Below are 23,508 nucleotides of genomic sequence, written 5' to 3'. Positions count from 1 at the left end.
TCTATTGGGGCAGTTGTAATGTCCCCTCTATCATTTTTTATTTTGATTATTTGCATCTTTTCTTTGTCAGTCTAGGTAAAGATTTGTCAATCTTATTGATCTGTTCAAAGAACCAGCTTCTGGTTTTATTGATTCTCTCTATTGTTTTTCTGTTTTTGATTTCATTTATTTCTGCTCTGATCTTTGTCATTTCCTTTATTCTGGTGGGTTTAGGCTTAGTTTGCTCTTGTCTTTCTAGTTCCTGGAGTTGTCAGGTTGAGCTGTTAATTTGATTTCTTTATTCTCTTTTTACGTAGACATTTATTGCTATAAGTTTCCCTCTGAATACTGCCTTCGCTGTATCCCATAAGTTTTGGTATGTTGTGCTTTCATTTTCATTTGACTCTAAAAAAAAGTGTGATTTCTTCCTTGATCCATTGATAGTTTAATAGTGTATTGTTTAATTTCTTATCTCTGTATATTTTCCGGGTTTTTTTTTCTTTCTGTTATTGATTTCTAGCTTCACTCCATTGTGGTCAGCGAAAATACTTTGTAAGATTTCAGTCTTTTTAAATTTATCAGGACTTACTTTATAACCTAAAATGTGGTCTGTCCTGGGGAATGATCCATGTGCACTGGAGCAGAATGTATATTGTGCTATTTTGGGGTGGACTGTTGTATCTACGTCTGTCAAGTCTAGTTAGTTCATACTGTCTTTCAGTCCCTGTGTTTCCTTGTTGATCTTCTTTCTAGATGTTCTGTCCAATATTGTTAGTGCTGCATTGAAGTCTCCAGCTATTACTGTAGTATAATCTATTTTTCGCTTCAATTCTGTGAGTGTTTTTTGTTTTATATATTTAGGTGCCCTGATGTTGAGTGCACATATATTTATGATTGTTAAATCTTCTTGATTAATTGACCCTTTTATCACTATTTAATGTCCATCTTTACCTCTTCTGCAGGTCACAAACTTTTAATCTCAAAATTTAGTACATGTTTCCTCATAGGCTTTGATTTTAATATTACAGAGACGTCTGAGGAGAGTTTTATTATTTATTGGTCAGCTGGTTTTCATGTGCTAGAAATGTGTGAGGTTTTTCTAATTAAAACCAGTTTCTAGTATATGTCTGGGTATGAATCTCTCCACTTTTACATTCTTTTAAGCTGCTAACCCTTGAGTTTGTTTGTTTATTAACTCAGTAACATTTTCTTCAATCAGATCTGATTATTCTTATTATTCTTATATGCACCTGCTCTGGCTACCTTGGGAATAAATTTTAATGTGTTCTCTACCCTCCAGATTTATTATCTTCTCCCTTGACATTTAGTGTCTTTATCTTTTTCTTTCATGTTCTGGGAAAGGGTCTCTACTGAGTTAGTCACTGGTTCAACTTTCCAGAGTCTTGATTTTGTCCTTTCTGCCTGTAAAACAAAGTTCACTTCTGCTTTTGCATTTTCGGTTTCCTAAATCTTCCTTAGAGCCTCTGGGTGGTGCAAATGGTTAAAATGCTCAGCTGCTAACTGAAAGGTTGTATGTTCTAGTCCACCCAGAAACACCTTGGAAGAAAGGCCTGGCAGTCTATTTCTGAAAACTCAGCCATTGAGAACCCTGTGGCGTGCAGTTCTACTCTGACACACATGGGATCACCATGAGTCAGAGGCAATTCTATGGCAACTGGTAACTGATAAGTCTTCCTTTATTCTATTCTAGTCCTGTTGTCTCTTCACTTCAGCCCAGTTTTCCTTATGTCTTTGTATTTCTTTTCCATAGAGGTGATCTTTTATGCATTTAAAGACAAACCTCTTTCTGGAGTATTCTTCTGGCTCCCATAGCAATGCAAGTGCAGGGCATACTGCTCCTCTGGTCTTCAGGACCCCATTCTTCCGTCTGCAGAATGTCTCAGAGGCCTTTGGTTGTCTCTTGAGACACCCAGGGTGAGGATTTGCCAACAAGAATGTGCTCCTGGTCTCTGACCCTTTTCGTTGCTCCTTTGGTAATGGTGGAGTCTCCTTCTTAGTTCTACCAGGTCAACAGCATCTAACCCAATTCTCATCATCCAGCCTTAACAATATAGCTCCACCAGACTGCAGTACAATCTTTCTCTTACTTTCCTTGCCTAGTTATCTGGCATAACAAGCCAGGAGTCAAAACCTGGGTGCCAACTGGCTGCGGCCAGCCCAGACCTTGTTTTGCTTGGCTTGCACAGTGTTCAATATTGATCAATTTAATGCTTAAGTCTCCAATTCACCACAGCACTCACCCCTCCCTATTGTCTTACGCCCAGCCCACTTTGTCACTGATCATTTCTGCTTCGTGCCTCAGTTTGTGACTCCTGTGCTATGCTAAGTGTCTAGAGCATGAAACACTTTCAACTTCAGTGCTCACTGCTACCAGGGCCCAAACTATTTGGGATCCCACCTCATCCCTTTAATCTCAGGGTGTCCCCTCCAGAGGTGGGAGTATTCATTTGGGCACCAAACCAAAACTAAACCTCTTACCGACAAGTCAATTCCAACTTATTACGACCCCCTGTGTGCAGAGTAGAACTGCCTCATGAGGTTTTCAGTGGCTGATTTTTCAAAAGTAGATCATGAGGCCTGTCTTTCAAGACACCTCTGGGTGGACCTGAACTGCCTACCTTTCGGTTAGTTGTCAACTACTTAACCATTTGCATCAGCTAAGAACTCCCTTATCTGTCACCAATGCACACATATTCACTGGGCACTAGCCATATACACCCGTCATACTTGGAGTCCTAGGTACAACACCGAAGTTTAAGTAAAGGAGAGTTATTCATGTTTCGCAAGAAGTGTTGCCAGCAGCCTGATAAAATCATTCTTTATCTTCATCTTGGTTCTCTGACTTCTCTCATCGTCACCTGGGATTTAATCACAGTGATCGTTGCTCTCTTCCTGTTAAGAACGTTGAGATCAGATCAGCAGAGCCGGTGGGAAAAGCCACTGTTTTGCTGTGTAACTTTGAACTATCTTAAATGCAAGACTATTTGAAGTAAGAAAATGTTCAATGCATAGGATGATTTTAGCTGGGAATTACCAAGCAGTTGGGCAAGCTATCACAAAGAAGTTAGGCTGACCTTGGTTTTCCAATATTCTGCTTATCTGGAGTTCTTAAGGCTTGGTGTCTAATGAACCACGAGGTCCCTCTCAAGGCCCCCTGGCCACCAGGGCACTGGTTGGAGAGCAGGACTTCATGAGAGATGGGCTTCTTTAGGCATTCGGAGAATCCTGACTCAGCAGACCAATTTTCCATCTTTTTTCAGACGAACGGGGGAGATACATCAGGGAACGCTGGGAACATCATGCTCAGTCTTCTTGGAGCATAAAGTTCGAAGGCAATAGCTTAACCACCTGCAGATGCGAGTAACATGGATGCGAAATAAAAATGCATCCCAACAGGTGTATTTGGCCCACTGCATGGTGATAGCATTGAGGTCAACAGTATCTTTCTGTTAGGATCCTCCATTCATCTGATTATTGAACATTTGTATGCTAGAATTTGTAACATGCTTTTCAACAGTTATTTCTCTTCTGCTAGTGAAATGACAGCATAAGCAGGGTTCAAGACTATGAAAATGCATGCTGAAACTTCTTTTAAGTACCATCTATACAACAGATGGAGCCCTGGTGGCTCAGTGGTTAAGAACTCGGGCTGCTAACCAAAAGGTTGGCAGTTCGAATTCACCAGCTGCTCCTTGGAAACCCTATGGGGAAGTTCTGCTACGTCCTATAGGGTCGCTATGAGTTGGAATTGACTCGATGGCAACAGATATACACCAGATATATCAAAGACCATGAAAATAGCACAAGACCAGGCAATGTTTTGTTCTGTTACACATAAGGTTGCCATGAGTTGGAGCCAACTTGACAGGAACTAACAACAACAAATACACCAAGTGCCTGGCAATTATAATTATTCACATGCAGGGAACGGCATAGTTAGCAGGAGGTCAGACCCTGACTTGGGTCTCTGTCCTGTACTCCCTTCAGTACTGGAGGCTTTTCAATCAACTGACTGAAACAGTTTTAAAGAAGCAAATCATGATTCTGAGAAGTCTAAAAGCATTAACCAATTGCTGAGCTCATAAAATGTTCCAAGAAGCTAATGCTGCTTTAATCATCTGGGGAGAAATAATAAATGCTTCCATTGGTCAGTGAGTCATGGCTGCCCTGTTTTACCCTAACCGGGGCAGAGACACTGCCGGTGACCCCACTGCAAGATCGGCTCACTTGAATCTTAGTCAATAAGAGCAATACATGGCTCTCCTTTAAAACTTGAGATTGATGTAGACAGGGAGTCCTTACAAAGGGTCACATGGAATCATTGCTTATGAAATGGCTGATCCGGCAAGCAGTGCTCATGAGATGCAGCTCAGATCTAGCACTCAAAGACAACAGCCTCGAATGCAATAAGGGCTGGTCATCACAGGGTTTAGATTGCGGGATCCTTATCCTTCCATTCTTTAATCACAGGTAAACCCAGGAGAAGGAGCACTGATGGTGCAAAGGAGCCCTGGTAGTGCAGTGGTTAAACATTCAGCTGCTAATCAAAAGATTGACAGTTCGAACCCACCAGCTGCTCCGCGGGAGAAAGATGTGGTGGTCTGCTCCCATAGGGATTATAGCCTTGGAAGTCCTGTGGTTTTACTCTGTCCCACAGGGGTACTATGGGTTGGAATCAACGCAACAGCAATGAGTTTCGGAGTTTTGTTTTAAGCCCAAGAGACCTGTGAGTTTGCACCCAAATCTCTATGTGCCAAATTAGCTCTTGCATAAACTTCACAAATAATTAATTTGGATTAAATTAGATGATTAGATGATTGTATAAGATGATTGTCCCTGGGTAGTGCAAACGGGAACGTGCTCGGCCAAATAGAGAGAGTATGGACTTTTTCTGTAGCTTATCTTTCATGCCATCACTTCCCACCATTAACGTGATACACTGATCATTTTGATGGCAATTTTGTTTCACTTTGTATATTTATTCAGAAAGCATGGGGCCCTACGAGTCGGAATGGACTCGACGGCGGTGGATTTGGGTTTGGTTATGTGTTGGGCAAGTGCATATGTTATACATTACGTATACAGATTAAATATAGAGTAAAATGAACGGAGGCAAGAGACTTCAGCTTTGCTGCATCACAAATTAGTTAATCGTATGCCACTAACTCCCAGCTTTGTAGCTAGCTAGTCAAATCACTTAACCTCTATGAAAAATCTAGAAGATTAGGGGCGTGGGCCAGAACATTGAACTCTGAAGTCCCCCCGAGACTAATACTTACTTACCTTCTATGAGCAGAATACAGCACTATTCATATGTCCTCCATCTGCTTGCTTTTCAGAAACGTGAAAATAAAAAGTGGACAATGGTTCTTTGAGGAAAGAGCCAAGAAATTTCCAACTGAAGGTAAATGCTCTTATTTAAAAATGTTTTTTTTTTTATTGTGGTGAAATTATACCAACAAAACATTTGCCAACTCAACAATTTCTCCATGTACAGTTCAGTGACATTGATTACCTCCTTCAAGTTATATAGCCATTCTCGATCTGTTTTCCAAATTATTCCACCACCATTAGACTAACCTCACTGCCCACTAAGCAATGACTCCCCCTTTCCCCTGCCCTCCCACCCCTGGTGACCAATGATAATCTTTGGTTTTTATATATTTGCCCATTTCATGTAAATGAGATCACACAGTGTTTGTTCTTTTTGCAACTTACTGAATGCTTTTAACATTTTACTGAAGTAAAAGGATGTATTCCCAGTTTTCAAACACTCGGAGTTAAGACTTGTAGATCTAGAAACTTTACAGGACTCAGTAGGTCGGCCCTTCCTCAGTCCTCCTGCCCGCTTTGTCCCATCTCCCCTGCCCCTGCACCCTGACTCCTGCATTCATTGGCTTTGCTGGCCAGGCTCCTGCAAACACCCCCAACCTGTCGAAATCTGCCCATTCTTATGCTCCGGGAAGTTTCCTTGACTTCCTGCTTCTGCGAGAGATTTCTCCCTGCTTTGAAACTCTGGGGGAGGCTTTAGAATACATGATCTAGGCCCGGCACTGGCAGCATAGGGTCTTTCTCTATGTTTTCTTGTTTCGTTTTGATTTTTAAAAGGATTTTGTGGCAGGGGTGGCAGGGCTGGGGTCTTCCTTGGGTGGTACATAGATTCTGTTTTTTTCTCTTCTGGGTTGTCCATCAGACAAAACCAAACCCATTGCCATCGAGTCCAACTCATAATGATCCTTCATCTCTTCCAGAATTGTGGCAAAGCAACTTATATGATGATTTGTGCACTTCTCTCTCTCTAAGCAGGAAATGTGCTTTTAAAAGCTTGCTCTGCTCTGCATAGCACAAAGCCCAACACTCTGCTCCTGCAACTTGTTCAAAATAACAATTGAATGAGTAACTGAAGACAGTGGCCGTGAATATTGTTAGACTGTGGCAGGTGCGGATGAGTTTGGATGAGCACATGCTGGGATTGTGTGAGAGGATTATGTATTGGGTCTGTACGCCATAAATTTTTTGTAAGTGTTTGCAAAGTATGATGTATCAGTGTAGTGGGTGGCTAGAACGCAAAGCGCTGGGGAGAACAAATGGTGCCTGGTTACAAAAGTGCTGCGTCAGAGGGTGTGAGCAGTAAAGACATAGAACATAAAAGCCCAGACAGCTGAAGATGGACAGACATGTGCTGCATTAAGATCATGTGGCGCCAGCCTGCTGCATGAGCCAAGTAGTCTGTAGGGTCACACGGTGGCACAAACCTCCTCTGTGACGTGTGATAGCGGGGGCCACACGCAAGGGAACCTGGACCACAGGCTGACTTAGAGGGGGCGAGGTGGCTCAAAACACAGGTATTCTGTGAACAGTGGCAATTTGAGGTAGAAACAAGCCAGTTAGCCTTTACCGAGAATTGTTGGTAAGTAAAGGAATTCATCCACTCGAGTGTTGATAATCCAGCTGCTGTTGAGTCAACTCCGAATCATGGCAACCCCATGTGTGTCAGAGTAGAATAGTGCTCCATAGGGTTTTCAATGGCTGAATTTTTGTAAGTAGATGGCCAGGCCTTTCTTTTGAGGTGACTCTGGGTGGACTTGAACCTCCAACCTTTCAAGTAACAGCCAAGAGCATTAAGTGTTTGCACCACCCAGGGACTAGGTACATATTCAGCAATAGCAACATACCGTCTTTCTCTAACTTTTATTGCTTTTTTTTTTAAAGACTTTTTTGTGTGTGAGAGGGCAGGGCCTTCTTCAGGTGGTACATAGATTCTACTTTTTTTCACTTCAGTTCAGAGTTCATTAACAACAAGACTATAGGGAGTCACCAAGTCAGTGAGGATATCTGCTTCACTGGAATGTTTTATACATCATTGGACATTTTATTATCAATGTTTCAGTTAGGTAAACGGAGTTTCAGGCCAGAACATGCGCGCACGCACGTGAGTGTGTGTGTGTGTGTGTGTGTGTGTATGTGTGTGTGTTTTACCATCTTGCTATCTTTTCAGCACCTCTTGCTCTTCCAAGCAAGCAGGAGAGAGTCGGTTATCCCGGCGACTTACTTCAGAGAAAAAGGGAACTTGGAAAGAGCTGAGACTGACCTCAGGAGGGGTCTCTTCTTGTCCAGTAACTTTCTAGGAGAAGGTTCTAGAGTAATGAATATCAGCCTAAGCATGAATCATTCTTTTTTGTTCTTTTTCTTCTCAAAGTATAAAACAAAACAAAACAAAACAAAAAGCAATAGCAACAGCAAAACAAAAAATCTGTTCCTTCCTTCTCTACAGTTCCTCCCAAATAGTGAAGTGTTTCAGTTTGGTAGAGCTGGGTTTGCAAGGTGTGGAGATATCAAGAAATGTACCGTGAGCACAGGTGAACCGACCGCAGGGTGGGGTGGAGTGTGATCGTGATGAGACAAAGGTTTTACGTATAGGCAGGAAGTCTATCTAAAAGAGAACCTGATACAATAACTGATGAACTGAATTTGTGTGCTGTACGAGCTAAGCACTTCCATTTCATATGACAGAAACTGCATGATGTTTTTAACAAAAAGAATTTCTTTAGGGAGTTGGTTGTTGTTAGGTGCGATTGAGTTGATTCCAACTGATGGTGACCCCATGTGACAGAGTAGAACTGCCCCATAGGCTGTCCTAGGCTGTAATCTTTATAGGAGGACTGGAAGGCAGAAAGGGAACACCGAGGGAACCCAGAGATAGTAACTGCAGGAAGCAAACGCAACCCCCAGGGCCACTGCTGAGTTGAAGCTGAGAGGAATAGCAGGCAAGTGGGAAGGAGCGAACCCCTTCTCCCTCCTCCTGTCTTCCGGTCTCTCTATAGCACCCATATTGGTGGTCTCTGGGTGCTGCACATGGTTAAGCACTGGACTGCTAACCGAAAGGTTGGTGTTCAAACTCACCCAGAGAGCACCTCAGAAGTAAAGCCTGGCCATCTGCTTCCGAAAGGCCACAGCCTTGAAACAACAACAACAGGGAACCAGCCGCAACCTCAGTTGTTTGATGTGTTCAAGAAAAATTGTGATTTTGCATATTATCTAGTGTTTTTGTTGTTGTAATGATGGGAACAGGGTCTTTCCAGCTTTCTACATACTAAGTGGAAGCTAGAAAAGAATGGTGGTTTAAACTATAAAGGGGGACATGATAGCTCACATCTATACCTCTTTCTATGCGTTAGTTAAGCCCTAAAACTTAGTGGCTTCAAAGAATTCACCTAATTATTTTATATGGTTTCTATCTTCAACTGAAGGCTTGATTGGGCTGGAGGATCTGCTGGTTATTGGCAGGAGGAGGCAGTTCCTAGCCATGTGGACTCTCCATAATGCTGCTTGAGTGTCCTTACAACATGGAGCTTCTAAGTGGTCTGACAAAGAAAGACAGAGCCCGCAGTATCTTTTATGACTTAGTTTCAGAAGGCACACTCTGTTATTTCTGCTGTATCGTATTGGTTACACAGGTCAGCCCTATTCAGGGTTGGAGGGGTCTACACAAAGATGTGAATACCATAAGGCAGGAATCATTGGCAGCTATCTCGAAGGCTGGTTACCACATTTGTATTCCATAGCTTGGGAAAAAGGCAACAGCTCTCTTTCCATCTCCCAATCCACAACCTGAGACTCGTACTTGACCCTTCCCTCTTTCTCATCCCCACGCCATAGCTAATCAGTCACCAAATCCTGAGAATTCTATCTCCCAAATCTTTCAACTCCCCCTCTCCCCTTCAATCTCACTTCCATTGCAGCAATTTTAACTGTTCTCCGTGGGCTCCATCTGCCTTGTCCTATATTCCATTCTTCATTCCGTGAAGAGACAGAACTGTCTTTACTCTTTTAAATAAGCTATATATTTTCTGATTATAGAAGTAATGCATCCTCTTTGCAGAATATTTGGGAAACTCAAAACAATATATGGAAGAAAGTAAAAAAATCATGCCAATAGTCAAAACTACTGTTAATTTTATTTCCAAAATATTCTGCAATGAAGATATATAACTTCTATAATTAGAAAATATATCACTTGTTTTAATATATATCCTTCCAGGTGATCATGTGCATTTGTCTGTGCACATGCAGATTTATCAATTTCTAAAACATATTTACAATCAGATCTTATATATGGTTTTTATCCTGCTTTTAAAATTCAGTTTAGCATAAAAACTTCCTATACCATTAAAGCTTCTTCCAAAATATATTGACGGCTGCATAGAAGACATCAGATGTGTGCCCTGCAGTTTATTAGCTGGTTATCTAACCTATTCACTATCGTTGGTGAGTATGTCGTTGTATTCCATTTTTCATATTACAGATAACTCTGTGATGAACACCTGGTACAGGTATCTTGGCATCTCTGGTTATTTCCTTCAGACAGATTCTTAGCGGAAGAGTGACTGGTCAATGCGTGAACCCTTGAAAGGCTTTTGATGTGTCTGGGAAGTTTGTGCTTGTTTGCACTCTCCTGCCGGAGTATGGGGGTCTCTTCTCGCCGTTCTCTGGCCCACGTTAACATCTACCACTTGCAACATGATTTCAAATTACAGTTATGATTTTGTTTGAATATGAAAGTAATATCTATTCATTTAAAAAATTGGAAAATGAACAAAAGCATAAAGAGTAACGGTAACAATACAGTAACTTCACCCAGAGAATTACTGTTAACTTTTTGTTATATACCGTTTCAGTTCTTTTGTGCGTATACGTGTCTGTGTATATATGTGTGTACACATACCAAAACCAAAGGTGAACCCATTGCTGTTGATTCCGACTCATAGTGACCCTACAGGACAGCGTAGAATTGCCTCATAGGGTTTCCAAGGAGCGACTGGTGGATTCGAACTGCTGACCTTTCGGTTAGCAGACAAACGCTTAACCACTATGTCACCAGGGCCCTATGTACACACACACATACATGTTTTTTAAAAGATTTAGGTTGGACCATAAGAAAATGACATTTTTGGGTAAAAAAAATACTTAAACAGAGGCAATTTCATAACAATGAAACTAGTATATTTACATAATTGAGATCAAAGTGTATATATAATTTTATATATGGTATTTTCATAAATAACGTGCCCACACATATAACGCACATAGCGCTCCTAGGAAATAATGTGCGAAGGTGTTGCACGGTTGGCAAAAAAAGCGTATAATGCACGTTATTTGCATAAAAATACGGACTGGTATTTCTTCATATAATCATTTATAAGGAACATTTTTTTCCTTTTTTTTCTGATGACTCTATCTCATTTCATCCCTTGAATGTGTCGTCATTTTGCTTAACTAGACTGCTATTGTTGGATACTTAAGGAGTTTCCAGTTTTTCGATTACTTTTTGGGAATTATAATATTATTAAAATGATAACATTCTTGTAGATAAATCTTTGGCACATCTCTGATAGTTTCTAGAAAAGGAACGACAAGCTGAAAGGTTAGAAACATTGCATCCGGAAAGGAATCAGGAATTTTCAGTAGGAATTTTCATTAAAAAACAATAACAACAAATTTTGTCAGTTTGGTGAAACCACATTCATAGGCCAAAATGGTTTCTCATTGTTTTAATTTTAATTAATTATTGGTGAGATTGAATAGCATCCATTTCTTTTATGTTCTGTAGATGTTCTTTATATTTTACAACTATTAGCCCTTTCCAGCCCTGTTAGTTGCAACGGTTAAGTGCCCACTGCTAAGTCAAAGGCTGACAGTTTGAACCCACCCAGCAGTTCCCCAGGAGAAAGACCTGGTGATCTGCTCCCGTAAAGATCCCCATTAAAACCCATTGCTGTCAAGTTGTTTCCAGCTCATAGTGACTCTATAGGACAGAGTAGAACTCCCCCATAGGGTTTCCAAGGCTGTAAATCTTTATGCAAGCAGTTACATATTTTTCTCCCACAGAGCAGCTGGTGGGTTTGAACTGCCAACCTTTCGGTTAGCAGCTGAGTGCTTAACCACTGAGCCACCAGGACTCCTTCCTGTAAGATTACATCCTAGAAAACCCTATGGGGCAGTTCTACTCTGTCACATGGGGTCAAAATGAGTCAAAAATTGACTTGATGGCACCTAACAACAAGTTTATTTTCTGGTTTTAAATTTTATGTTTTTTGACATACAGAAGTTTTTTTGTTTGTAGTCAAATCTACGTTTTCCTGTACAATTTCTCTCTTTGCTTTTATGCTTAGAGAATCCTTCTGTATCCAGAAATCAGCTAAATATCCACATTTATTTTCTTCTAAAAGTTATGGTGTTATTTACATTTGCCTCTTCACAATTCATCCGGAGGCCCGATCTAATGTTATTTTTTTCTCCCAATAGTCATGTTCTCCAGTACCATTTGTTACAAGGAGCCCTGGTAGCTCAGTGGTTAAAGTGGTCAGCTGCTAGCCAGCAGGTCAGCAGATTGAACCCACCAGCTGCTCCACAGGAGAAAGATGTGGCAGTCTGCTTCTGTAAAGATTTACAGCCTTGGAAACCCTATAGTGTTGCTATGAGTCAGACTCAACTCGACGGCAGTGGGTTTTTGGATGTTACATGACCAGACCCGTTCCCATGGGTTTGTCACCCAGGGCTACTGATGTGGCACAGCCAAGCGGTTTTGTCCCACAGGACTAACATGAACGCTGTCCTCATGCACCCATTACTCTTGGACATTCTGGCCTAACCAGATTATTAATTCTTCAAGGGTAGGAGCTACAAATAAATGAGTGATGGAATGAACAAACTGAGTGAGGACAGGGCTGTTTGGAGATAAAAGGTGATGTTCCATACAGTGGAGCCGGAGTCAGAGCTTAGCACTGGAAAATGAAGAATTAGAGTTCTTTTCCTTTTTGACGTCTGCAAACCTAGAGCTACATTCAGTGTCCAATTCCAGGGATCATTTTGCCCTTTGTCATCCAGTTGCCTTTTTATATGCTTTTAGTTACTCTATTTAAATAGTCCTACTGGATATGTGGAACTCTGGTGGTGCGGTGGTTAAGAGCTCAGCTGCTAACCAAAACGTCAGCAGTCCGAATCCACAAGCTGCTCCTTAGAAACCCTGTGGGGCAGTTCTACTCTGTCCTATAGGGTTGCTATGAGTCAGAATCGACTCAAAGGCAAAGAGTTTGCTTTTTTGTTTTTTGTTTTTTGCATTATTTTAGATAGATGCCCCCAGGATGTCCTTGAAAGCACACAAGGTATAAATTATAATCCAATGAAGCACAGCAGAAGTTAATTGTGGTAATATTTGTTGTGCTATGTTTCCAACCAAAAAAAAAAGCTCCAATTCTTTATTTTGCAGGAAGATGGTGCAAAAAGTACTTTAAACATTTTGGTTTGCTTTAAAAAATATGTTTTCTGATTATAGATTGAGTTTCTTTCTCTAAGATTGAATAATTTGATGTTCATTTTGTCATGTTAAGACAATTCCTGACATGCTGGAGCAGCGGCTCATGTGTGGTGCATCAGAATTATCGACACATTCAGAACTTCGGGATCAGGCTGTCCACGGGTCTCTTTGGGAAAGTCCCCAGAGCCCTCTGGCACTGTCAGCTCCGTCAGCAGGCACTTGGCCATCCTCAGGCAGAGAGTTTCAATGTGGCTCTGGTGCAGCTGTGAGCTGCTTCTAATTCCCAGTTCCTGGCCGGGCTCACAGAGACTCTGACTCAGTCGGGCTGGGTGGGGCCCAAGAGAGCAGATTTAACAAGTCCCCAGATGGTTCTGTTTACGCACTAGGAACGTTTGTGAGCCACTGGTAAAGTAGCAAAGTCAATAAACAATTATGACGGAAATTTTTAAGACAACTAATAACTGGGAAACTAAAACTGAAAAACTGATCCCTCCTCTCTTGTCCGCTAAGCACACACGGGGCCACCATGAATGGGAATGAACTAGACCGCAGCCAACAAGTGGCGTCTGGAGACAGTGCCCTCTTCTGGCTCCTTGTTGTCAGGGCACATATTTTACTTGATTTTTTTTTTTTTTTTCCACAGCCATGATGTTTTACTCCTTGATCTTCTAGCTTACAAGCAGACAGATGATAATAGTGCTTTCAGTAATAGTATTTTTCAGGTTTAAAAATAGCTAAATGTAATATAGAAACAATCTACTTCTGATCTTCACGTTGTTAATAATTGGGGAAGTGAAATAATTTAGGAATGCTGAACCTTAATATACCAACTGAAACCAAACCAGTTGCCGTAGAGTTGTTTCCGACTCATGGCGACCCCACGTGTGTCAGAGTAGAACCATGCTCCATGGGGTTTTCAATGGCTGACTTTTCGGAAGTAGAGCGCCAGGCCTTTCTTCGGAGGTGCCTCTGGGTGGACTCAAAACTCCAGCCTTTCAGTTAGCAACTGAGTGCATTTAATCATTTGTGCCACGAGGGACTCTGAACCTCTGATAATTGCCTTAGTGATCCTTTACATAACTAACTCGGATGATCAATAATGATGAGATAAAACAACTTGCCACAGTAAATGTGATTCAGTTCTTCAAGTGGCTTTCAGATTTTATCCTTCTCGCGGGCAGCTGGGCCCCGGTAGGTCTGATCATGGTGGTTTGTCCTCACAGCAGTGGACTGGCTGTGTGGGCTTGAGACACTGGGGGCTCACGAACTGAAGGAAATAGGGGCCAGTGACTATTTAGATGACGCTGTCACACTGCCCTGCCCTATCTTCTGTCTACTTATTTGCTCAGTGAAGACCCTCATCCCCTCCAGCGCAATTCAACAGATGGGTTCTACAAGGATGATTCTGTGAGCGCCCGTCTGTAAGTTACAGATAGGAGAGCACCTGGTGTATGCGTGTATGGTAGCTCCCCGAGGACAAAAGACATCACGGTATTGGTCGAACTGTCATGAGAGGGTGTCTTATGAAATTACATGTTTTCCCAGATAGAACATTTGTATGTGCTTTTGTCTCATATTTTTTCTTCTCACTATTCTCCTTAAGAGGAAAGACAAACCCCAAACACGAAAGGAAGTGTGTGGCCTGGAAGTGATTTCCTAGCTGAGGGGATGCTTCTCACGTGGCTGAGAGCTATTTGTTGTTGTTGTGTGCTGTGGCGTCAATTCCAACTCCCAAAGACCCTTAATGACGGCGCAGAACTGGCCCACAGGGCTTCCTAGGCTGTCTTCTCTACAGAAACAGATCACCAGGTCTTTTCTTCTGCGGAGTGGCTGGTGGGCTCCAACCGCCAACCTTTTGGTTAGCAGCCGAGCACTGAACCGTTGCGCCACCAGGGCTCTGGTGATTTAAGCTGGCCAGAGCAGAGATCGTCAGGCAGCCTTTACGATTCATGGAGTGAAGGGACACCTCAACCTTCAAGCCTTTTGTTTTCACCCCATTTTTCTAGGTAAGAATCTTTCTGAGGCATGTTCTCAATTTTATTTTTATTATTTCACGGTGCCTTTGGCTTTGTTCATAGTTGTTACTATTGAGCTGGCTCCGACTTACGGTACTGACCGTACGTACAACAGAAGGAAACGTTTGAGTCCATTGTTGTGGTCACTGTGTATTCTGAGTGCCTTCCAGCCTAGGGGGCTCATCCTCCGGCACTATACCGGACAATGTTCTGCTGTGTTCTATGCAGTTCTCACTGGCTGATTTTCAGAAACAGATCTCCAGGCCTTTCTTCCTAGTCTGTCTTAGTCTGGAAGCTCTGCTGAAACCTATCCACCTTAGGTGAACCTGCTGATATTTGAAATACCAATGGCATAGCTTCCAGCATCCCAGCAACAGGCAAGCCACCACGGTACGGCACACTGACGGGTGGGTGGTGGTTGTACAGAGTAGCAACTCAAAAATGGAATTGAGTAGATTGTCCAATGCACTTTGAATACACCAAGTCAACTCAGAGTTCTTGTATCTCAAATACCTAAGAAGGAAAGTGGAATTTCCCTTTCTGAACCCCAAGACTCCTTCCAGGACCGTTTCCTCTTCTCCTCCTCTCCAGCACCCTCTGTGCCTGGTCCACCACCCACTGGTGATGATGCCACCATAGGCAACTTACAACCTCGGCCCTGAGTTGTCATGACCACCTCACTACCCACTTGCTTCTTTTGAGCTTTAACCCATTGCTTCTAGAATGGAGGGGGAGCCACGGTTAAGTGGACTAGTTATTACTCTGGTCAACATTTCATTTTGCTTAATACCCTCTGCTCTACCAGGGACTGGCAAACTACAGCCCACAGGCCAAATGTGGACCACCACCTGCTTTTGTAAATAAAGTTTTATTGGAGCACAGCCATGCTGCTTGTTTGTCTATGGTTGTAGTCACTCTACGATGGTAGACCAGTTGCAGCAGAGACTGGATAGCCATCAGAGCCTAGTATTTTGTCCCCGATCCTTTACAGAAAAAGCTTGCTGCCTTCTCTAGGTGCTCAGCTGATAAAATGCAACAATGTCGTGGTGACCGACCTTATCCTTCCTACTTAAATGAAGAGAACAGAAAACCAAGGGGAAGTAATTGCCCTGAATGGGATTTCTGAATTAAGAACTTATTGTTCATATATTAGACCAAATTCCTGATTAGGATAGTTTGCAGGGAGTATTACAACAATGGAATCCCTGGCTGTTGCAACCGATTGACACCATCAGCCGCGAACCGAAAGGTTGTCGATTTGAACCCAGTCAGAGGTGCCTTGGAAGAAAGGCCTGGTGATCTACTTCCAAAAAATCATGCACTGAAAACCCTATGAGCACAGTTCTACTCTGACACACGTGGGGTTGCCGTGAGTCAGAATCAGCTCGCCAGCAGCTGGTTAGCTGGTATTAAGACAATTGGCCAGTAAACTGCCTCTTTACCTGAAAACTTTGTTTAAAAGAGAAAATAAGAGACTATTTTGCTTTAAGAACCTATATGCATTTTTAGAGAGCACCCAAAGGAAGATGGACAGTAATTTATAGCCTACTGTCCCCAGGCACTCAGCAAACCTGGACGAGAAGTCATCTACCTTTATGTATATTTCAGTGGCAGAGCGGCTACCCAGGTCTGGGTTGTCATCAAGCCCATGGACGCCATCCGGAGTTTCTGCTACTTGGTTAATAGATAGCTTGATTAAACGGAAAAATGATTTTTCCTCTCCTGCAGTTAAGCAGAAGAGTAATGCCTAGTGGCAGAAGGACACTGGGTGAGAGACACTTTGCGCCAACAGGATTATAGGTCTCTTATTATGAATGCTTGTTCTCCTGGAAGACACTGGGTGCTGACCCATAGCCGTGCCCTTCCTGGGGTGGTGGTTGGCCTTAGCGCTACCTAAACTCAAAACTCCGCTCAGAGCTAAAATGTACTTCAAAGTAGCCGCAGACTCCAGCTCCAAAATTCTTGCTTTGTGATAGGATATCAAGAATATTGACCACCGAGGGATTTTTAGGTCAATTTTTTAGAGAGTTCCCATTTTTTTTATATGTGAGCCAAAGATTGCCTTAGAACTTTATTGTTCTAGGCATCTTATTTTCCCTATTAAAGAAAAATGCCCTAAAATACATTATAATCATCTACTGCCTGCTCCCTGCCCTTGGTTTAATTTCCATGGTCACAGTTCTCTAGACTTGGAGGACACTCAAGCTCCATTGTGGGCCAGCCCCCAGGACTGTCCCTATAGTTGTGCAGATTGGGTACTGCACAAGGGAACCACATCCAAGACGGTACTGTTCACATCGTAAACATCCTAGATTTGTGTATTGAATGTGACAATTTTTCTGCAGATGGCAATAGATTTCAAGCAAAGGGAGAGATGGGGCAGGGAGTCTAGGAGGGAGGGGACGGGGATGGGGGGACTGAGCCAGGACTGAGGTGTCTTTGCCTTCCCACACTTGGGCTCCAGGGGGCGCAATGTCCTTTCCTCTTTGCACACTCGCTGCCCCGCCCAGGCTCCCTCAGGATCCTCACTTTCAAGACACAAGGGCACACGCCTGATTTTGGCAGATACTTTGTTTTTGTTTCCAGTGAGACAAGATACGCAAGACACACACGAAGCACTTATAAAGTTAAGGACTCTTCCAGAGCTTTCAGGGATCCAATCCCTGCTTAATATGTGGTTGGTTTTCCCCTAACTTTTTATTGTGAAGAATTTTGAATATAAGCGAAAGTAGACAGAAGAGCAGGCCCCCACCCGCTGTCTCCCATCACGTAGAACCACTGTGCTCTTTGCACTGGGCTCGCCCGCCCCTGCCACTTTCAGGGGTGGGCGTCCCGACTGGGTGGCTGGCATTGTGGGCACAGTGGGGTACAAAGCCCAGCTTGCTCCTTTGTATACTCTGTGGCTTGGGGCCCATTACACACTATCTCTGAGCCTCAGTTTTCATTTTTGGAGCCCCTGGGTGGTGCAAACAGTTAACACGCCCGGCTGCTAAATGAAAGGCTGGAGGTTCGAGTACACACAGAGGTTCCTCAGAAGAAAGGCCTGGCGATCTACATCTGAAAACCCAGCCACTGAAAACCCATAGTTCTCCTCTGACACAAACGAGGTCACCGTTTGTTGTAGTCAACTCAAAGGCAACTGTTGTTTTTAACGGCTGCTCTTACAAGGGCTGATTTGAGAAGCTGTGACAGAGATCGTATGCTGGCAAAGCAGAAAACATTTTCTCTCTGGCCCTTAAGGTCTCTGGGTGGTGCAGTTTGTGCTCAGCTACGAACTGAAAGGCTGGCGATTTGAGCCCACCCAGCAGCACTGTGAAAAAAAGCCCTGGCAATCTGCTTCTGTAAAGATAGTTAGGTGCCGTCCATCTTGTTGACGGTCTTCCTGTTTTTCACTGACCCTCTGCTTGGACGGATTGACATAGTGGCTGTAACGATGGACTCAAGCATAGCAATGGTTGGGAGGATGGTGCAGGGCCTGGCAGTGTTTCATTCTGTTGGACATGGGGTTGCTAGGAGTCAGAATCAACTCGATGGCACCTAACAACAATATCTACTTTACCAAGTATGATGTCCTTCTCCAGGGATTGGCCCCTCCTGATAACATGTCCAAAGTACGTGGCTGTACTTCCAAGACAGGTTTTTTTGTTCTTCGGGCGGTCCATGGTATATCCAATATTCTTCTCCAACACCATAATTCAAAGGCATCAGTTCCTCTTCAGTCTTCCTTATTCATTGTCCAGCTTTCGCAGGCATATGAGGCGATTGAAAATACCATGGCTCAGGTCAGGCGCGCCTTAGTCGTCAAAGTGACAGCTTTGCTTTTCAACACTTTAAAGAGGTCTTTTGCAGCAGATTTGCCCAATGCAATACATCGTTTGATTTCTTGACTACTGCTTCCATGGGTGTTGATTGTGGGTCCAGGCGAAATGAAATCCTTGACAACTGAAATCTTTTCTCTGTTTATCATGATGTTGCTTATTGGTCTAGTTGTGAAGATTTTTGTTTTCTTTATGTTGAGGTGTAATCCATACTGAAGGCTGTAGTCTTTGATCTTCAGCAGTAAGTGCTTCAAGTCCTCTTGGCTTTCAGCAAGCAAGCTTGTATCACCTGCATATCACAGGTTGTTAATGAATCTTCCTCCAACCCTGATGCCCTGTTCTTCTTCATAGTCCAGCTTCCCGGATTATTTGCTCAGCATACAGACTGAATAAGTATGGTGAAAAGATACAACCCTGATGCACACCTTTCCTGATTTTAAACCACACAGTATCCCCTTGTTCTGTTTGAATGACTGCCTCTTGGTCTATGTATAGGTTCCGCGTGAACATCATCAAGTGTTCTGGAATTCCCATTCTTCGAAATGTTATCCATAATTTGTTACGATCCACATGGCTGCATCAACAAATGAAGGCTGCAAAAACCTTACTCTATCCCTGTCATTAAGATCGACTCTACTTTGAGGAGGCAGCTTTTCCCCAGTCGTATTTTGAGTGCCTTCCAACCAGAGAGGCTTAGCTTCCTGCACTGAATCAGACCATGTTCCGCTGCTATTCATAAGGTTTCCACTGGCCCATCTTTTTTTTAAAAGTAGATTGCCGGGTCCTTCTTCCTAGTCTCTCTTAGTCTGGAAGCTCCGCTGAAATCTGTCTACCATAGGTGACCCTGCTGGTATTTGAGATACCAGTGGCATAGCTTCCAGCATCACAGCAACACGCAAGCCCCCACAGTAGAAGAAACAGACGAGTGCAGCTGTAAAGATTACAGCCAAGAAAACCCTATGGAGCAGTTCTCCTGTTTAACACGTGGGGTCGCCGGGAGTTGAAATCGACTGGAAGGCAATGCGTTTGGTTTAATAGGCCTATTGCCAGGGTTCTGATAGCCAGCAGAGGGCAGCAGAGAGCTATTTGTGGGGCTCACACTAGGGCAAGGTGGACAGAGGGAGGAGGCCAGGAGGGTTGGAGCTGAGGGAGTGCAGGTTTCCTCCTCAGGAGTATTTGGGAATGTGAGATAGCGATTAGGCGGAGGTTTATAATAAGGGTCTGAGATAGGGGCGTGAGGCAGAAATGCCAGGGGAATTAGGACGACAGATAAAGAGGGGGCAGACTACACAACACGCAGGGCAAGTCAGGCGGTCAGAGGAGTGGGAGGGCAGGAGGGACAGCCCAGGCAGATAGAGCCCTGGGAGCCACCTGGGGCTGGACTTCAGGGCAGAGCAATAGAGTCATCAAGGGCTCTGGGGGTAGACTGATAGCATCAGACTAGGGGGTGGAGTGCGGAGGGATAATGACTTCGGTGCCTGGGCCTCCAGGGAAGATTTTGCAATGATCCAGGGGCAAGAAGTTGCTGTTTGGTGCCATCAAGTCAGTTCCAACTCACAGAGACCCTATGTACAACAGAAGGAAACACTCAGCTCCTATGCCATCCTCACAACTGTTGCTATGTTTGAGCTCATTGCTGCAGCCACTGTGTCAATCCATGTCATCGAGTCTCTTCCTCTCTCTTGCTGACCCTGTACTTTACCAGACATGAAGTCCTTCTCCAGGGACTGACACCTCCTAATAACATGTCCTAAGTTTGTGAAACGAAGTCTCACCATCCTCACTTCTAAAGAGCACTCTGGCTGTACTTCTTCCAAGACAGACTTGCTCATACTTCTGGCAGTCCGTGGTATAGCCAGTATTCTTCGCCAATACCGTAATTCAAAGGCATCAATTCCTCTTTGGTCTTTCTTATTCATTTCCAGCTTTAGAATGCATGTGAGGAAATTGAAAACACCATGGCTTGGGTCAGGCACACCTTAGTCCTCAAAGTGACATCTTTGTTTTTCAACACTTCAAAGAGCTCTTTTGCAGCAGATTTGCCCAATGCAATACATCATCAAATTTCTTTTTTTTTGTTTATTGTTGTAGTTTAAGTGAAAGTTAACATTTCAAGTTAGTCTCTTATAATTTATACATACGTTGTTATGACCCTCATTGCTGACCCCATTCTGCGACAGCACAGTCTTTCTTCCACCCCTGATTCCCCGTTTCCATTCAACCAGCTCCTAACCCTCTGCCTTCTCATCTCACCTCCAGACAGAAGCTGCCCGTTTAGTCTCCTGTATCTACTTGAGATAAGAAGTACACTCTTCACGAGTATCATTTTATGTCCCACAGTCCAGTCCAATCTTTGTCTGAAGAGTTGGCCTCGGAAATTGTTTAGTTCAGGGCTGATAGAGAATCCGGGGGCCATGCTTTCTGGGGTTCCACCATTCTCAGTCAGACCATTAAGTGTGGTCTTTTTACTACAATTTGAGTTCTGCACCCCACCTTTCTCCTGCTCCATCAGGGACTCTCTCTTGTGTTCCCTGTCGGGGCGGTCATTGGTGGTAGCCGGGCACCATCTAGTTCTTCTGGTCTCAGGCTGATGAAGTCTCTGGTTTATGTGGCCCCTTTGTCTCTTGGGCTAATATTTTCCTTGTGTCTTTGTTGTTCTTCATTCTCCTTTATCCCAGGTGGTTGGGACCAATTGTACATCGTTAAATTTCTTGACTGCTGTTTTCATGGGCGTTGATTGTGGATCCAAATAAAATGAAATCCTTGACAACTTCAGTCTTTTCTCTGTCTATCATAATGTTGCTTATTGGTCCAGTTGTGAGGATTTTTGTTTTCTTCATGTTGAGGTGTAATCCATACTGAAGACTGTAGTCTTTGATCTTCATCAGTAACTGCTTCGAGTCCTCTTGGCTTTCAGCAAGCAATGTTGTGTTATCTGCATGTTGCAGGTTGTTAATGAGTCTTCCCCCAACCTTCATGCCTCATTCTTCTTCATATAGTCCAGCTTCCTGGATTATTTGCTCAGCATACAAACTGAATAAGTATGGTGAAAGAATACAACCCCGATGCACATCTTTCCTGATTTTAAACCATGCAGTATCCCCTTGTTCTGTTGGACCGACTACCTCTTGGTCTATGTACAGGTTCCACATGAGCACGATTAAATGTTCTGGAATTCCCATTCTTTGCAATGTTATCCATAATTTGTTATGATCCACACAGTTGAATTCCTTTGCATAGTTTCTGGTATTCTCTGCTTTCAGCCAAGATCCATCTGACATCGCAATGATATCCCTTGTTCCACATTGTCTTCTGAATCTGGCTTGAATTTCTGGCAGTTCCCTGTAGATGTACTGCTGCAACCATTTTTGAATTATCTTCAGCAAAATCTTATTTGCATGTGATATTAATGATATTGTTGGATAATTTCTGCATTCTGTTGTATCACCTTTCTCTGGAATGGGCACAAATATGGATGTCTTCCAGTCAGTTGGCCAAGTAGCTGTCTTCTAAATTTCTTGGCATAGATGAGTGAGCATCTCCAGCGCTGCACCCATTTGTGGAAACATTTCAACTGGTATTCCGTCAATTCCTGGAGCCTTGTTTTTCACCAGTGCCTTCAGTGCAGCTTGGGCTTCTCCCTTCAGTACCATTGGTTCTTGATAATATGCTACCTCCTGAAATGGTTGAATGTTAACCAATTCTTTTTGGTACAGTGCCTCTGTGTATTCCTTCCATCTTCTTTTGATGCTTCCTGTGTTATTCAATATTTTCCCCATAGAATTCTTCAATATTGCAACTCGAGGCTTGAATTTTTTCTTCCCTTCTTTCAGCTTGAGAAATACTGAGCGTGTTCTTCCCGTTTGGTGTTATATCTCTAGGTCTTTGCACATGTCATTATAATACTTTACTTTGTCTTTTCTAGCCACCCTTTGAAATCTTCTGTTCAGCTCTTTTACTTCATCATTTCTTCCTCTCACTGTACTCTACATTCAGGTTTCAGAGTCTCTTCTGACATTGATTTTGGTCTTTTCTTTCTTTCCTGTCTTTTTAATGACCTTGATTTTTTCATTATAATGTCCTTGATGTCATCCCACAACTCGTCTGGTCTTCGGTCATTAGTGTTCAATGTGTCAATGTGTTCTTGAGATGATCTCCAAATTCAGATGGGATATACTCAGGGTTTTACTTTGCTCTCATGGACTTGTTTTAATTTTCTTCAACTTCAACCTGAACTTGCATATGAACATTTGATGGTTTGTTCTGCAGTCGGCCCCTGGCCTTGTTCTGACTGATGCTATTGAGCTTTTCCATTGTCTCTTTCCACAGATGTAGTCAATCTGATCCCTGTGTATTCCATCCAGTGAGGTCTACATGTATGGTCACTGTTTATGTTGTTTAAAAAAGGTATTTGCAATGAATAAGTCATTGGTCTTGCAAAATGCTATCATACGATCTCCAGTATCATTTCTATCACCAAGGCCGTATTTCCCAACTACTGGTCCTTCTTTTTTTCCAACTTTCGCATACCAATCACCAGTAATTATCAAAGTATCTTGACTGCATGGGGCAAGATGAGGAGGGCCGAATAAGGACAAGGCAGTGAGGAGGGGGCAGCTGCATGGTGAGCCTGTGAAACACCCACCCCACACGGTGGTCAGAGCTCCTGTGTTTTACCCTGGGATGAGGCTGGGTGAATGGGGTCAGGGCTCTCTCTCCCTCGGGATGAGGCTGGGTGAATGGGGTCAGGGCTCTCTCTCCCTCTCTCTTCCTCTCTCTCCCTCATTCTCTCTCTCTCTCTCCGCTCTCTCTCTCTCTGTCTCTCTGTCTCTCTCTCTCTCTCTCTCTCTCTCTCTCT

At 43.2% G+C, this 23,508-nt stretch overlaps 1 protein-coding gene across 1 annotated transcript in view; it reads left to right on the top strand.

The window, feature by feature from the left end:
* The window catches only part of SYTL3 (synaptotagmin like 3), a 101,913-nt gene that overhangs the window by 27,432 nt on the left and 50,973 nt on the right, over positions 1-23,508 (top strand). Inside the window, exon 4 of the mRNA XM_023728290.1 lies at positions 5,340-5,404. Within this exon, the coding sequence (XP_023584058.1) occupies positions 5,340-5,404 (65 nt within the window). The remainder of the gene's footprint in view (positions 1-5,339; positions 5,405-23,508) is intronic.

The sequence above is a fragment of the Trichechus manatus genome, unplaced genomic scaffold, assembly GCF_000243295.1.
Source record: "Trichechus manatus latirostris isolate Lorelei unplaced genomic scaffold, TriManLat1.0 scaffold00002, whole genome shotgun sequence".
Taxonomy (NCBI): Eukaryota; Metazoa; Chordata; class Mammalia; order Sirenia; family Trichechidae; genus Trichechus; species Trichechus manatus.
This window is presented reverse-complemented; position numbering and strand designations above follow the sequence as displayed.